The 13,493-nt window shown below is 35.7% G+C and overlaps 1 protein-coding gene across 4 annotated transcripts; it reads right to left on the bottom strand.

Annotated features, from left to right (window-relative positions):
* Nucleotides 1–560: 560 nt before the first annotated feature.
* On the bottom strand, nucleotides 561–11,884 carry LOC102711129 (protein SEMI-ROLLED LEAF 2-like). Of its 4 annotated transcripts, XM_006647943.2 has the most exons (20): nucleotides 11,721–11,884; nucleotides 11,174–11,391; nucleotides 10,762–10,836; nucleotides 10,213–10,328; nucleotides 8,634–8,748; nucleotides 8,380–8,508; nucleotides 7,987–8,034; nucleotides 6,776–6,978; nucleotides 6,491–6,684; nucleotides 6,049–6,338; nucleotides 4,951–5,100; nucleotides 4,449–4,877; nucleotides 4,200–4,349; nucleotides 3,620–3,692; nucleotides 3,048–3,175; nucleotides 2,178–2,363; nucleotides 1,948–2,085; nucleotides 1,744–1,869; nucleotides 1,388–1,534; nucleotides 561–992 (listed from the first exon to the last, which is right to left on the bottom strand). In XM_006647943.2, the coding sequence occupies exons 2-20, from the start codon at nucleotides 11,312–11,314 to the stop codon at nucleotides 837–839; spliced, it is 2,994 nt and encodes a 997-aa protein (XP_006648006.1). In that variant the 5' UTR covers nucleotides 11,315–11,391; nucleotides 11,721–11,884; the 3' UTR covers nucleotides 561–836. The 4 variants fall into 4 exon arrangements, with proteins under 4 accessions (XP_006648006.1, XP_006648008.1, XP_015689588.1 ...); XM_006647945.3 differs by lacking the exons at nucleotides 11,174–11,391; nucleotides 11,721–11,884 and having other exon boundaries at nucleotides 10,213–10,321; nucleotides 10,762–10,779; XM_015834102.1 differs by lacking the exons at nucleotides 10,762–10,836; nucleotides 11,174–11,391; nucleotides 11,721–11,884 and having other exon boundaries at nucleotides 10,239–10,321.
* Between the last annotated feature and the right edge of the window lie 1,609 nt (nucleotides 11,885–13,493).

The raw sequence follows: 13,493 nt of genomic DNA, 5'->3' as shown, positions 1-13,493 counted from the left end.
CCTTTTTAGACAAATCTATATACATTATTATTTTTAATTAAGTATATGGTCATTATTGATGATACATATTTGTTTAATTGAATCTTATACTAACTGTCAAATATTTTGGCTAGATGAATTAAAATGAGAATAAAACAGAAGAAACCAGCTTCCAGATTTTAGGCTCTGGTGAAATCGCCGTAGCTTCTTATTACCACTAAGGTGGTGTTTGATTTTTTAGTCCTAAAACTAAAAATTAGTCTATGTATTAAAATCTTTAGTCCCTACTGTTTGGTTAGAGTGACTAAAATAGACTAAAAGTATATCATATATAGACATTTTTGTTAGGAGACAAGTGTAAAAGGAAGTTTTAGTCCCAATAAGTACTTATGGAAGGACTAATAGACTAATACAATTTTAGTCCCTTTTAGTCCCTCCTGTTTGGATTTTTAGAGACTAAAGGAGACTAAAATGGAGGGACTAATGGATTAGTCACCTAAACCAAATAGGGCCTAATTGTTAGATGTTCTATCTGTAACAGGAAAATCTTGCTGGTTTACCAAGATTGTTGTTCCTTCTCATTGGAAAAGAAAGGGTTGCCGGATTGAGCAAATGAACTTACTGCCATGTATGAATCAACATGACACAAACTGGTGAGCCCAAATACAAACAATTATCTTATCTTGCATAATAACAAGGATACATACATGAAGCTAGAAACCGCCAAATGATTAAAACAGGAATATTCGAGGTGTCAAGGTGTCCTCTTGGAATATCTGAGTTGTCAAGGTATCCTCTCTTTTGTTGGTCAATAGATATTGGTTCAACAATATGTTCTTCCCACCATAGCATTTATCTTAGCAGCCGGTGCCCGCGAGGAATTTATCATAGGGACTTAAGACCGGCAACTTACAAAAATCGGAGTGACATTGCTCATCATTTGTTGATACAAACCCAGTCAGTGCAGAAATATGCTGTGGTGACTCAAGATTCTCTGTGAGTGATCCACCATCCTGCAAAGTCCCAAGATTCTTGTCAGTGTAAACTCGAGAAGATAGACTAAAGTAAACTTAGATATGTTATGACCTTGATCAAACTAATTAGAGAGAACCATGTGCGGTATAGGTTCCCACAATAAGAAGCTAAAAAGGTCTTATTGTATTAGGACATTGAAAGCCTAGCGGTATTTTATTCAGACCCACTAAAATAGCAAATATAAAGCATCATTAAGTAAAACTTTTTTTTAGTATTGCATACAAAGGGGAAGTGCTTGCTTTGCTTCATGAGGTTTAAAAATGCACCAATTTTTGGTTCGACGTAGCCTAAACATCGCATTCCAAAAATAATTTTTCATCTGTTGAACTATAGACCTCTCAAATTGTTTGTGATCTTTCTAGATGGAACTAACCTGTTTTTCGTGGACACTCATACAGACAGATAGCTTTTGTTGCTTTCCAACCGAAAGAGCTTCACATTGGTTTGCTACCTCCTTAAAAGGCAAAGCATGGTTTGTTGACACTGATAGTCTTCCAACATGCCGAGATGTTTCCCCAATCTGCAAAAGTTATAGCCTCTTTTTAGCATATATATCAGTACATCTTCAAATTGTTCAATTTTAGTATCGAGTAAAATCCCACACTAATATTGCAAGTTATGATGGGGCCCTATGAATTCCCCCAGTTATGCTCAATTATGGGGGATAGCATATTCCATTAATAATATTTTAAGCGGAGTAAAGCTTCAAGATGCGAGATAAGTACATACTGATTCAAGAAGCTGATTCACATCAAGAAGGCTATTGTCCAAAGAATGTTGCGATTGAGGTTCTGCTAAGCTGTCAGCTGCTTCAACTAAGGTATCATCCTCGAAAATAAAGCCAACAGGAATGACCTGCATAATAAGTACTGAAGTAATATAAGAAAACAAGAATAAAAAGATAGACAGGTGCTTGTAAACAAGGTTTATCACCTCCAAAGATTTTTGGTGCAACTTAGCATTATATGTTGGAGATATTGAAGCAGATTCAACCAAATGAGAACCCAAAGGACAGGCATCATCTGCAGAGAACTCCTCAAGCAATTGCTTTCTTATAGTAGACAATTCAACCTGCAGTACCGGCCACCAATAGTGCGAAAATTAGCAATTTCCACAACAAAAAAGTATGAAGACAAATATAATCCAAATTATTATTGTGATACCTCAGGTAAATCTTTCAAGCTACTAAGAATAAGAGAAATTGATGCCTGTTGTGACTGATCATTCATGTTGATGTTTGAGAGAGATTTCAAAGCAAGATCATCATCGTCTTTTGAACCATAAATTATCGAGCAAGATTCAACAACCTGCAATTTGCAGTCTTCAACCAGGCGAAGAAATGGATCAACCTGGTAAACACATCACTTATCAAATAGCACCACAACATGAGATCTTAAATAAAAGGATAACCACACAACACGTGAAAAGGAAAAAGTGAAATTAATAATATAGGCATCAATTTTGAGAATATGCAAGAGGGTTGTGCATCTTTGTATTAAGATATTCTAAGTATCAACAACTCCACTTAAAAGTCAACTCACTATTTAACAGTACAGTCTAGAGATTAATCTACATGTGACAACTGTAAAAGCAATAGATATTTTATGGCATTACAGTGTTAGAATTGATCTGGTAATGACTAGAAAACATCTTTAGTACACTAGAACTCAGGTGCCAATGTGCCATCAGTAACTTCAGGCCACATGCTACATTCTTTTCACTAAGACAGGATGCTAACCATTTAGTTAATAACTTCAATTATTCTTTTAAAAGAATTTGCATTAAGAAAGTACATAAACTATGTTCACAAATGAGTAGACATTTGTCTATGTTAATTTGTTTATCTTGTGTTTTTGGAAAGATATCCTTTTCGAGTGCTATCATAGATGGTAAAAATGCTCAGCAAATCACCATGTGCATCATAATGAGCTAAGCAACTACTCCATCCATCCCAAAATAATTGCTCTCTTAGTTCAAATTTGAACTATAAGAGAGCACTTATGTTGGGACGGAGGCACTAGAATTTTACTTACTGTGCTTTCAGTCAACAAATCTTTCATGGGAGGAATGAGAGATGGAACGCTAAAGGCTTTTGAAAAAAACACAAGCATAGAAGTTGCCAAAGTAAAGAGTGAGCGCCTGCGTGATGGTGGCAAAAAACCTGAAAAACATGTTGATTGAAGTCATTATGAATATATAACTTCTGAAGGAAGATAAGTGGCATGGAAAGTCTATGATAACAATCATGGCGTAAGCAGAACAATCATCACAGAGTAAATGAACAAAAATGTACTTGTTTGATTAAGGCTGCGTTCGTTACGAAGGTGGATAAGGTAACTTATTTGGTGCGGAAAACGTAGTAATAGATTAGTATATGATTAATTAATTATTAATTATTAAAAAAAATATGAAATAGACTAATATGATTTTTTAAAACATCTTTCTTATAGAAAATTTTTGTAAAAAATACACCGTTTAGCAGTTTGGGAAACGTGCGCGCGGAAAACGAGGGAGATAATATAACTTATCTTACCTGCCGAACGGGGCCTAAGTATAATTTACTGGGATAACAATATTGTGGTGGGAATAAAATTCTGGTACATACCTGCTTGTATTGAAATGTTTTGCAAAGAGAAGGCAAGCTGAAAGCTGCTAACAAGAAGGTCAAGACATGATTTCTGCAATAGGGTGGCAATTAAGTGAAACCACAAAGACTGATGCAATAAAAAATCAAACAAAATATTGCATATCTCGATCAATAAATTAAAAAATTAATGTGATAAAAACTTAAAGATTCACATCAGAAAGAAAAAAAATAGCTGATTTATTAAATTAAATTAAATTAATTTTTTTAGAATAGGGGTAAGATTTACACATCTATGTATTAAGACTAGAGGAGTTTTAACGCCAAGTGCAAAAAACTGCAAAGTTACCCTGATTTATTATTTAATTAGCAAGTGGCAATGTATAAAACCCAACATTACATGCAGGGTACTATAGCATGCTAATTTATTGTCGTTATGCTGGCATTTCCTGTGTTAGATGGATTGCTTGTTTAGTCGAGCTTTGCAAATGATGTCTATATGTGAATCCTACATAATCCCTAATACGAAGGTCTATCTATACATAAAGAAAGAAGACAATAGAAACGATAACACAAAATTCTGTGCCAATTGTCCTCTCACCTTGGCTTCAGAAAACAGTAGCATCAAGCTATAGGTATGAGAAATTGCTTCATAATTTCGTGGAACATTTTCAGGTGAAAGTGCCTGAGTCCACAAGGAGGAAAGGAGAAGGTTCGCCTGACGACCACTCAACATGAGGGTGACTGGATCCTGCGTATAAATGAATAAAAATTATTTTTTCCCACAAAGAAAGAAATAACTAATAAATAAGCCTATCAGCTACAAGAAATTAGAGTCTTTAACACATACTGTTTCTTGAGTTGGACCACTCGAACTGCTTATCTCTGATGAGGATGTTAAAGAAGTATCTTTTGTACTAGCCATCCTTTGAATTGTCTGTGATTTGAATAGTTTTGGATCATTCCCGCTTATTTGATCTGAATCCTCACTGATGGGGATTAGATTAGTGCCATCCAGGCGTGGATTTTCACGAAATGAAAACACTTCTCTTTTTAATTTCCCAAACAAAGCAGCAGAAGATGAAAAAACAGATGTAGTCCTAGACAATGTCCTTTTAAGATCAATCTTGCTTGTTTGTGAAGAGCCTGGAAATGAGCATGGAGATACAGAAGAAGGAACAAGAACGACAGAGAAAATCCGATGTGCCCCTAAATGTGTCTCACAATCTGGATAGACCATTGCCAAAAGCAATTGATGAAACAATGCCTCAGGAAATGCCTACAACGTGTAGTACATATCGTTGAACAATTTGCATAGTTTAAAGGTAAGAATACAAATATTGTAAACTTACTTTACTCTGGTATGATAGGTTTGGTAATGATGCAATTATTTGAGCTGTACGATATGTTGCAGCAATAGTGGAACGTGCAACAGGTGTAGTACTTGAAATGTTCTCCAGAACAACAGCCAACGTATCAAGGATAGGACCAGCATCGCCTACCTGAAGAGAATATAGATCAATTGAAGGAGCACATGCATAGATGGTGGTTGCTAATGTGTCACCCATCCCACCACCAAATCCCTCCTATTTATTAAAAAGAAAAAAAAATATCATGTGCACTCTTATCTTTTCGCTTTTGCTTATGCTTATAAGTCAAAATTGGAATTTTTAACTTTAAATTTAAACTTGATTTTAGGATTTTTTTTTCACCAAAATTTATTTTTCAACCTTGGTTTTTGGATTGCTAAAAATACATACATCAAAGTTTTATTCATAAATTATTTTTTTATTGTAAATATGTCATTTGACTTTTTCATAAAAAACCAAACAATCAACCCCTTGACTCGCATGTCAACAACTCACATTAACTCTTGGAAAGAAAAAGATAATTGTGGGACCACATCTCAGTAACAAATATATGTAGCAATTATGTTATTATGAGATAGTATATGCAAAAGATAATAGTAATAATATGATAATGATAATTTTCTTTAATAGGATCACTTGCAACACATAGGTAATATAATAGTATATAGTATACTTCTAACTAATATAGAAGATAGAACAATTTTACAGTCCTTAAGTAGATACCGAGAGATACCAAAATTTTAGTGTAAAGTACTAAAATTTTAGGACACTTACACTAAAATTTTAGTACCTCTAGGTAACTTCTTAAGGACTGTAAAATAGCTCTAGAAGATAATATTAGTGGCGGATGGTGAATCTTGTCACCCACCACCCAACAAACTCCCTCCAAATTCAAACAAGTGGACCGCTCATCACACGCTTAAAAAACACCTCTAATTAGCTGTGAATTTCAAAATAGAATTTTTATGTACCTATGTGATAGTTATAGTCTCGTACTTACGTACAGACACTTTACTAGTGTAGGTAAAATGAAAAAAGCAATGCACTTACGCTGGTAAAACACATTTACGGGAAACTGACCTTTCTAGACAACTGAACGAGACATTCATTCACTGATTTCCCATATTTTTCATTCATAACCATGCCATCTCCAGAACCTAGATCACCGACCAAGGATTGCATGTTTTTACTCAAATGCCTGACCATATCACTTATTGCAGACATTAGTGCAGTAGAAGATTGAGCTTTGGAGTGCTCAGCAAGGCGTGTTGTGACCTCAATGATGTCCAGAATCTTATCTGGCTGCTTCAATACATTCTTGTGTTCAAGATGCTTGACTAACATGGATAACAATATATGTGAATTCTGTCCTGTCAGCCAATAATTTGTCTATCAGCATAAGCAATTATTCAAGATAATAGGGCTTGTAATATCTCATAGAACCATAAAATGTATTAAAATAAATAAGAGGAACAAATATGAAAAGAAATAAAAAACAGAAGATTCAGGAAGCACTGAATACCAGATTTCTCTATCACAATTTGCATATCCAGAAGGACACACAGTGCAAGTCCTTTAGAAGGTGACCACAGATTGTTATCAAAATAACGAAATATAGCTTCCAGAACTCGTCGGACTGTTGTTGCTTCCCTGGATATCCTAGCAAGGTTGTGCAGACAGATCCCTGACCAAAAATTTGGACTTTCTGATTCTTCACTGTGTTGGGCAAATAATTTAAAAGAGATAAGATATAGAGAAGCTTATATAACATGAAAAATAAATGTATTCCACGACTAAACTTACTTACATTGTTAGGTTTAATAAACTGCGGGAAGATCTAATATCTTTCCATGAAGGAACCCTTGTCAAAATGGTAACACTGGGAGGCTCATGACGTTCAGTTTCCAGAACTTCACTCACCCACCGAGTCCTCGTAACCTCAATAGCAGCGCCATCATTGTGAGAATTTGCATACGGGCTCTCGTAGTTCTCCAAAACTGCAGAGACAACCTGTGGAATCAAATTATGATGGCTGAGAACAGAGGTGGGTTGGCAGAATGGCAGTAATTCTGGTCACATAATTCTGGACCTTAGGCCATGTGGTCTGAGAAGAGCTAACGACTAATTGACATAAGTAGAACTTGTGTGTTACGTGGTTTTGAAGGAAGACAACTAGCAGGTACCAAAGCCATGTGCAAGCCAGACCATAAGGTATTAGGTTTCTTGCTCAGATATTTCTTAAACTTATATTCCCACATTTCCATATTGGAAGGTGTTTTAGTTTCATCCCAAGTTAAACTTATCTAATTTTGATGAAATTTACAGAAAAAATGCACCAGCATCTACAACATCAAATTAGTTTAATTAGAATTTATCATGATATATATCTTTTCTTTTCTCGAGCACACATGAGAGATGTGTATCTTTGTATTAACAAGAAGGAAACCTTTCAAGTAAATCTCCCATAGGATGAACACCAAGAAAGCCAAAACACACACATACCATGAAATATATCTTGATAGTGTATTTATTTGGTGTTAAGTTGCATGCACCGATTAGTTACACCTAAAAGCCTAAACTGATAGGAAAAAGTGGACAATTCACTTTATACACTCCAACACTCCCCCTCATGCAAGACCTCCTCAAGTCTCAAGCGTGAAATATTGGAGTGGGCTACAATCAAGATTCGAACTCGAGACCTCTGGTTCTAATACCATGTTAAATTGCATGCACCAGCCAGTTACACCTAAAGGTCTAAGCTGATAGGGAAAGGCAGACAATTCACTTTATACACTCCAACATTTGGTAATATTGGTGCTAATTATTTTTTATAAACTGGATCAATTTTAAAGAACTTTGGCACATGACAACTAAAACAACTTACAATATGAATTGACATAGGACAAAACTAAAACACCTTATAATATGAATTAAAAGTTCATGAAAATTAAAAGCTTGTTTTGAACTGATTATCCTTTACCCACCAGCAGCTTAGAAAACTGGAAATACCACACTTACATTGTCGAGCTCTGAAGATATATGGGAATGCTCACCCATAAACCACACCTGCAATCCACACCAATGTATATTAGGCATGAAAAATCTGGGCGAAAATAGCAAGAGACAAATATGTATCAGATAAGAAAATTAAAAAAAAATTCTGGGTCCTGCAGGAATTTTCAGAGGGAATATAGATAAATCCAACCCTAGGCAGCATGATGCAAGGTCCATTGTATGTTGAAGGGATAAAATGGATTATCTTGAATGGTACGATATACGGATAAGAGAAACATTTTGAAGAGATCCAGGATGGTATTGGCAAGCATCTGTTTGGTTGGCAACAAAAAAAACGCCATGCAGAACAAAGTAAACATGAACCTACAGCACCACAAGCCATAACAGGAGAGGTACCATGGATGAAAGGGCTTGGAGGCCAGCTGCATGAACAATAGATGTCTTCTCATTCTCACCAATCTCTTGGGCCAGATGACATAGTTTGGGAATTTGGCTTTCTAAATTGAACATGTATGTGCTATCAACCTGCGATGAGAAAGATGTAACAGACAACTCAAAATTGACTGAAAAAGGAGTTTTATTGGAAGAAGCATGCAAATCTCAAGACCATTTCACCTTGTAAACTGATGCCTACCCGAATGTTTAAATACCTGGTTGTTTACAAAGTAAAAAAGTGTTTGACACGCTATTGTCCGCAAATCATCATGTCTGTTCTGTTCCAATAGGGCTTCTATGATGTTTAGCAAGCTATTGGCAAAAAGTGGCCTGCAAAACAGTGGTCCAGTTACTATAGCAATTATTCACGCTAAGTAAAAGAATTGCAACAATATATCTTGTAAGGAGGATTTTACAGCCCTTGAGAAAATACCTCGATGTACCAAATTTTTAGTATAAAATTTATGTATCTCGAGGTACCCATTATCTAGAGTTATCAAATTTTTACACTAGAAAATATGACATCTTAAAGCATCATTTCAACAATGATAAAAGAACTCATATTGTAAACTTCAATGGTTGCCAGTGAGGAAAATTTACCCAAATAGGTGACTTCAGAAAAACATCTAAATAGCTTACACCAAATATATAATTGGGATTATTAATATATAAGTGTACCACTTAGTCTTTGCAAAGTAACATAAGTGCAAATAAAGAGCTTTGTTTTTATGATTTTTGAAATGTTAGCTTGAGGTACCTCTAGGTACTAGGCATCTCAAGATACCAAAAATTTACATAAAAATGGTACCTTGAGATACTACTTTCTCAAGTATCATAAAATTTCTCGTAAAAATAGCCTAGTGGTTGTATATAAGTATATTAATATAGGTGTAAAGGAGTTGTATGTAAATTATAGTACTGACTTACTAAAGCAACTAAGATTGATATGTAGTGATTGGCTACAAACATAGAAAGCAGCTAGAATAGTTCTACGAAGTATGGGTTGCTGCGATCCGATGTTGCAATTTCTACAATGATTAAAACGTAATAATGCATGAGTTCTCTGCGGTAATTGTTTTTCTATTATATGCAAATGCAAACGGAAAATAAACAATGTTGTCCTAGAAATGTGTTAAGTATATCCTATTACATTTTCATTAGTGGATAAGTTCTTTCTGCAAACTATATTCCAAAAAACCTACTATCAAACCACTAATAGATTATATTTCAGAAAGAAAATTATGTCATCGATAATTGCATTAGAGCAACAGTAATGTCCAATATACAGTTCTCTTGTTGAATTTCCACATTATCTCATTCGTTTAGATGTATGGTAGATTGGTAGTGTTTCTCAAGTATACCCAAAATTTCCTTTTTTCTAAAAGAAACTTTAAAGCATTTGCATACTCTCTAATGTAGTACATAATGATGAGAAAAATTCTTTATATATTCTTTGAACCTGTTAACATATGGAGTTATTATATGTGATGAAGTGATAATTTAAAACTAATTATCCTGTTGCCAGGAAATACAATGGAAGTACGGTTCAAATGGGACAGACGGTCACTGACCGATTACCACATAGAAAATAATATATGCAAATAAAACAAAATTATAATTTAGTGGCAGTATGATGAAATTTTTAGAGACAGGTAATACAGAAATCCAACACAAATATTAAGTTTTGAAATTCAATTTTTTCTTATAAGTTGACAAAACAATAAGACTCCTCTATAACCTTCAGCATATTCAATGGAGCACATGTAACTATATTTATAAGCAAAAATAACTTACAATTGCTCCTGACAAGAACATATCACCTTTCGGTAAATTGCCATGACGACCTTCACTGACCCAAAATGCTCAGCTCTCAATTCCTTGTAGAATTTTTGCTCTAAATAAACTGTAATCTACCAAAGTGCAAGGAAAAATTTTCAATGATAGAAGGATCAAATTCACGAATAGGGAAAAGAAGTTATCCCAAATATAAAATACTTCCTGATAGTTTCAAAGTAGGATATATCTTGCGTTAGGTTGAACATAAATTAACCAGCAGAGTAAAGTTAGATTTGTAAAAAAAAAAAGCACGCTAAAATGTTTTGAATGGAAACAACCCACTTGTTTTAACCAAGAAAGTCAGCATGTTGTGCATTTGATTAACTTGGGAGGGACATAGTTATGAACAGAAACAATGTCATGCACTGCAGCTTCCTCTGATGATTAAATAATTAAGCACTCGATAAGAATTCAATTTCCAAAATGGTGAACCATGACAACAAGAATTTTTTTTTTGAATGTTACGACAACAAGAATAATATATATGAGATGAAAAGAGAAGTACACCTTTGGAACACGCAAAGGATTCCTCGAAATATATTCGCACAATTTGCCGATCTTTCGGTCATTGGGTTCTTCATCCTAAAGAGAACAACAAAGCATTTACAGGTTTAACAGTTTCCCCTGATGCGTTTTTATAGGTGTGCTTTTAAGTGTGCGCAGAAACTTATATACAACAGTAGAAACTTGCATGACAGAACTTTTTGTAATCATGATAGTTTCAATGTATGCTAATACAAAGAGAGGTGCTAAAATAATCAACTAGTGTTAATTTGGATTATGATACAGAAGAAAACTAACAGATTGATGAATCTGAAATAAGCGAGCTCAAAATACAGTATATTATCCGTGATGCGCACACGTATACTACAGCTAAACAAAACCTAATTTATCCATGAACATCTACGACGGGTGTCACCTGTGACTTAGGGAAGATTTCGGAGAGCAACTTCTTGTACCGCTTGACCGGATGCCGAGACCTCGTTCGCAGTGACGGGCAAAGGAAACAGAGCCTCTCGCATGCAGGCAATACCTCCCTTGACACCACACCCATCGTCATCGGGATTTCTTAGGCTCCACCATTACTCATTCCGCAAAGCGAATATGATGCACCATCGCTCCAAACCCAGGCCGACTCTGACATTGCAAGAGAGTTATCCAAACATTGTTGCATCAACTACATTTCGCAAGCATGCATCAGAATTGTCTAAACAATTAACCAAATCAAAGGCAGTCTCCCGCGGCCACCATGGAAACGATCGAAGTCTATCGTCACACCCAAATCGCTCACGTCAACAGCCAAAGCAACACTAATAATTCCAACAAAATTCAAAATGGCATGGATTTGGGCAACACGCAGCAGCTCATGAATGATGAATCGATCGATCCCCCTCCTTATCCCTCACCCAAAAAAAAACATAAAAATCATCTAAAGCTGCCGCGATCTCCTCGAATCTGGCCAATACCTGATCTTCCCCGGGGGCGCACCGGGCGGAGATTCTGGCTGGCGATCCGGGGCGACCGATCGGACGAACGGGTGGAGGGAAAGGGGGAAGAAGGCAAGGGCACGGAGGGCTCCTCCTCTTCCTCTCTCTCCTCCTCCTCCTCCTCCTCCTCCGCGCGTCGTCTCCTCGCGCGCGCCTTTGTTGCTTCGCGCTCGCGGCGGTGGCGTGGGTTATCTATATTTGGGAAGGAGGCGAGGCGGGGCGGGGCAGCGTTTTCCGGGGAGGAGCTTTTATACCCTTCGCGTTGCTGTGCCCACGTCTCCGGATGTGAGTCACTGGCCGATGGGCCAGGCTCAGGCACTAACACGAAACAGAGAAAAGATTTAATGAAAACGAAATTGGGTTTTGGAATTACAGTTTGCAACTCTCTCCGTGTACATAGAGAATGGTAATATTGTTTCTATAATTATAATTATATCGTGTTCGAGGTTAAGTCCGATCTGTTTCGTTTGATTTAGTTACAGGAGCTCGTCCGATCGAGTAAGATTAATAAGTAACTTGACGGATTACGTTGCTTTAATATTTAACTCAGCAAAGATTTCAAATAAGACGAATGGTCAAACATTGGACACGGAAAAACAAAAAATAAGATTATTATGGGACGGAGGCAGTAATAAATACTCTTTGGTTAATTATTCGGTGAAAATATCAACTAATATACCATATTATTTTTAGTAAATTATAGTTTAGACCATATTTCATTGCTCAAGTTTTACTATTCTAGAAAAAATAAAGAAAAATAAAAGTGCCTCGGTGTAAATGAAAAATCTAAATCGTGGATCAAAAATTTAAAATAATTGATATTGAGGGGGAAATCCGTCTATAAATACAAATAAGAAAGATCTAAAATTCTGGTTAAAATAGAAAAAATAAGAGAAAGAGTCAACATATGAATACAATTTAGAAGTATCTCAAATAATATTACAAGTTAAATATCATGCAGAAAAGAGTTTATGTACCAGTACTGTTTAGAATACAGGTAAACGAGATTCCATATAGGAATATAATTTAGAAAATTTTTAAATTGAATTAATAATTAAAAAGTAATTATTATCAAGATAAAAGTGACCTTATATAGACACAATTTATAACGATGCTACCGTACCATATGAGCATGACATCGTCCTAGTTCTTATGAATTATGATATACGGAGAATGTTTGAGGAAACAGTTTTTTATACACAGATATCTTGCATGTCATCTAAATAGTCATTAAAAATATGAAAAATTTTGATGAGATAATTTAATATGAGTTATATCACTCCACCAACATGCAAGTTTAAATTCAACTTCTACAAGTTGTAGCAAAAATAACAAAAACAATTATGAATATGCTTATACTTAGTTTCAGTTTTGTTTGTTTTTTTCTATAATTTGTAGAAGTTGAATTTAAACTTTCATGTTTATGAAGTGATATAACTTATATTAATCTATCTTTCTTAAATTTTTTTTATATTTTTTATGACTATTTAGATTTATACACTTATATGAAAAACTGTTTCCGGATGTTTGATGAAAATGAGATACGTAAGACAGTAAGACTGTATAATTCAAACGCCGGCGTCCGCGCGCACAGCGCCGACGAGCGCGGCGCCCTCGACGACGTCCTTGATGGCCTTGGCATAGCACGCGCGCAGCCGCCGCAGCGCCCGCCTGTACATCGCCGCCGCCCACCGCAGCCGCAGCCTCCCAAGCGTCGCCAGATACAGCCGCGGCCTCCTGCCATCCCCGAGC

Source organism: Oryza brachyantha, chromosome 2 (genome assembly GCF_000231095.2).
Source record: "Oryza brachyantha chromosome 2, ObraRS2, whole genome shotgun sequence".
NCBI lineage: Eukaryota > Viridiplantae > Streptophyta > Magnoliopsida > Poales > Poaceae > Oryza > Oryza brachyantha.
The sequence above is the reverse complement of the archived record's forward strand: the minus strand, read 5'-3'. Positions and strand labels throughout refer to the sequence as shown.

Excerpts from the sequence above, each read along its gene's own strand:
- LOC102711129 (XM_006647943.2), bottom strand. The coding sequence starts at position 11,314 with ATGACGATGGGTGTGGTGTCAAGGGAGGTATTGCCTGCATGCGAGAGG. Across the intron at positions 8,035-8,379 it reads TCCAAGCCCTTTCATCCATG|GTGTGGTTTATGGGTGAGCA; the intron begins GTACCTCTCCTG and ends TGTGGATTGCAG. Across the intron at positions 1,870-1,947 it reads TGCACCAAAAATCTTTGGAG|GTCATTCCTGTTGGCTTTAT; the intron begins GTGATAAACCTT and ends CTTATTATGCAG.